This window comes from Geospiza fortis, unplaced genomic scaffold, assembly GCF_000277835.1.
Source record: "Geospiza fortis unplaced genomic scaffold, GeoFor_1.0 scaffold313, whole genome shotgun sequence".
Lineage (NCBI taxonomy): Eukaryota > Metazoa > Chordata > Aves > Passeriformes > Thraupidae > Geospiza > Geospiza fortis.
In genome coordinates this window covers 518,035-520,766 of record NW_005054582.1, presented here as the reverse complement: position 1 = coordinate 520,766, position 2,732 = coordinate 518,035, and the positions used below count along the sequence as shown (strand labels likewise).

The 2,732-nt window shown below is 61.0% G+C and overlaps 1 protein-coding gene across 1 annotated transcript in view; it reads left to right on the top strand.

The window, feature by feature from the left end:
* The window catches only part of GLMP (glycosylated lysosomal membrane protein), a 5,577-nt gene extending 4,103 nt beyond the window's left edge, over positions 1–1,474 (top strand). Inside the window, exons 3-4 of the mRNA XM_014310767.2 lie at positions 4–165; positions 915–1,474. Of these exons, the coding sequence (XP_014166242.2) occupies positions 4–165; positions 915–1,083 (331 nt within the window). The 3' untranslated portion in view covers positions 1,084–1,474. The remainder of the gene's footprint in view (positions 1–3; positions 166–914) is intronic.
* Positions 1,475–2,732: the final 1,258 nt, after the last annotated feature.

The following is a 2,732-nucleotide window of genomic DNA, read 5'->3' as shown; positions in this document are numbered from 1 at the left end:
CAGGGCCGGGGGGCTGCAGGCGGCCAACGGGAGCCTGCCCGGGGCCAGCCTGCTGCGGGCCTTCTTTGGGGACAGCCTGGCCACCAGCTGCACCCTCAGCGTCCTCAACGTGTCCTTCGGGGGAGAGGAGGGACACGTGTACCAGGAGAGGAGGTACCTCAGCTGGTGAGTCAGGGGTCTGGGGGGTCTGGGGTGCCTCAGCTGGTGAATGAGGGGGTCTGAGGGGATGCTGCTGGTGCAGAAGGGTCTGAGGGGATGCTCCTGGTCACTGAAGATGTGCAGAGGTGTCTGAAAGGATGTTCCTGGTCACTAACATTGTGCTGAAGAGAATGAAAGGATGTCCTGGTCACTAAGGATGTGCAGCGGGGTCTGAAGGGTTTGAAGGGATGCTGCTGGTCACTGCAGATGTGCAGAGGCGTCTGAAAGGATGTTCCTGGTCACTAATGATGGGCAGAGGGGTTTGAGGGGATGCCCCTGGTCACTAACAGTGTGCTGAAGAGAATGAAAGGATGTTCCTGGTCACTAATGATGGGCAGAGGGGTCTAAAAGGATGCTGCTGGTTACTAACAATGTGCTGAAGGGTCTGAGGGGATGTTCTGGTCACTAAGGATGGGCAGAGGGGTCTGAAGGGTCTGAGGGGATGTTCCTGGTCACCAAAGATGTGCTGAGGGGTCTGAGGGGATGCTCCTGGTCACTAACCATGTGCAGTTTGGGGACTGGCAGGTCACAGGGTTTCTCTATTCAGTAAAAATCTCCATTCCAAAGGCAGAGTTCCCCTCTAATCGTGCAGCAAAGGCTCCACAGTTCCTTGAGGAGCCTCACCTTGGCCTGACCCTCTGCGGTGGGGAAGCCGTGGGGCTCCCAGCCGTGGGACAGAGCCCAGCCCTGCCCTGATCGGTGCCATCCCCCCGCAGGTCGGTGCTGCTGGGCTTTGGGGAGCCCCCCAGGGACACTTTCTCGCCGCTGGTGATCTCCATCACGGCCGTGGCGCTGGGCACCCCGCTGGCCATGCTGCTGCTGGGCAGCTGCTTGGTGCTGCTGGCACAGAGGAGGCGCTACTCGGAGTACGAGCCCATCAACTGAGGGCGCCGGGAGACCCCCGGGATCCTCCCCTCCCATTCTGGATCCTCCCATTCCCGGGATTCCCGGATTCCCTTCCCGGCAGCGGCCGTGGCTGCTGCCGCCCCCTCTGCGTCCCCTCCGCCCCCCGAGGGGACCAGGGGGACACCTGCAGGTGCCCACCTCACCCCTGTCCCCCTCCTCCCCACTGCCACTCCTGCACTCCCTGCCCGGATTTGTCCTGATCCACGCAGCAAAGGGAAGCGATGGGGGGAGTTTGGTCAGGAAAATCCTCCTCCTCCTCCTCTTCTTCTCTTCTTCTTATCCTCCTCCTCCTCTTCCTCCTTTTCTCCTTCTCTTCCTCCTCTTCTTCTCTTCCTTTTCTCCTCTTTCTCCTCTTCTTCTCCTCCTTTTCTACTCCTCCTCCTCTTCCTCCTCTTGCTCTTCATCCTTTTCTCCTTCTCTTCCTCCACTTCTCCTACTCCTCCTCCTTTTCTACTCTTCCTTCTTCCTCCTCATCCTTTTCTCCTTCTCTTCCTCCTCTTCTCTTCTTCTCCTCATCCTTTTCTCCTTTTCTTCCTCCTCTTCTCCTCTTCTCCTCCTCCTCCTCCTCTCCCAAGGGACACAACCACTGCTGGCCAAGGGCTGGCTGCAGTGCCACACCCAGGGCTGGCTCCAGCCCCGCTCCCGGCACATCCCAGCAGCTCCTCCCTGCTCCCCCTTCCTGCTGGGACACCAGGGACACGCAGCGCCAGTCCCAGCGCTGCTCAAGCTCAGGTGTGTCCTGTGGGGCCCTGCAGGGCTGCTCCAGCCCAGGTGCTGCTCCTGGGCACCCCCAGGGCTGCATCCCAGCTCTGCCCGTGGCCTGGGGCTCCTCGGGGCTCTCACAGGGACCTGGGGCCCTGCTGGCTCCGAGTTCTCCGTCACTGACTTGTCTTCAACCAAATAAAGTGGATTTCTAGATACAGGTTCCCGTGGGAATGCTGTCCTGGGGGTGAGGAGGAGGAGGAGGGCAGCTCCTGGCAGGGTGCTGAAGCTCAGCAGGAGCCAAGGGACTGAGGTGTGGAATTTGGGGAGGGGGACGGGGATCCCCTGGAGCTCTGGGGTCACTGAGGGTCCAGGGCTGGGCTGTCACTTGGGGGAGTCACAGAATCCTGGACCCACAGGGATCGCCCAGTCCAAGCCCTGGCCCTGCACAGACACCCCAAAATCCCACCCTGGCAGCATTTCCCAAACCCTCCTGGAGCTCTGGCAGCCCTGGGGCTGTGCCCATTCCCTGGGGAGCCTCAGGAGGAAGAACCTTGTCCCTGATAATCCATCCTAAACCTCCCTGACACAGCTCCAGGATCCCGGGGGTGCTGTCCCTGCTGAGGGAGCTGGGGTCTGTGTTCTGAAAGAGGAACAAGGAAAGAAAAACTCAGCACAAAGTTCCAAACTTCCCTTTCAGCCCTCCAGAGCAGGAACCCCCTGCTCCACTGCGGCCGCAGCCACGGGAGGGCAGGAAGGGAGAGCGGGGGAGGTTCCATGGGAAACCTCGTTGTGGTTTTTGAGCAGGGAACTGAGGGGTCTGGGGGCGCTGCTGTCCCTGGGGGGGCAGGATGAGGGGTCTGGGGGCAGGATGAGAGGTCTGGGGCAGGATGAGGGGTCTGGGGGCGCTGCTCTCCCCATCCCGG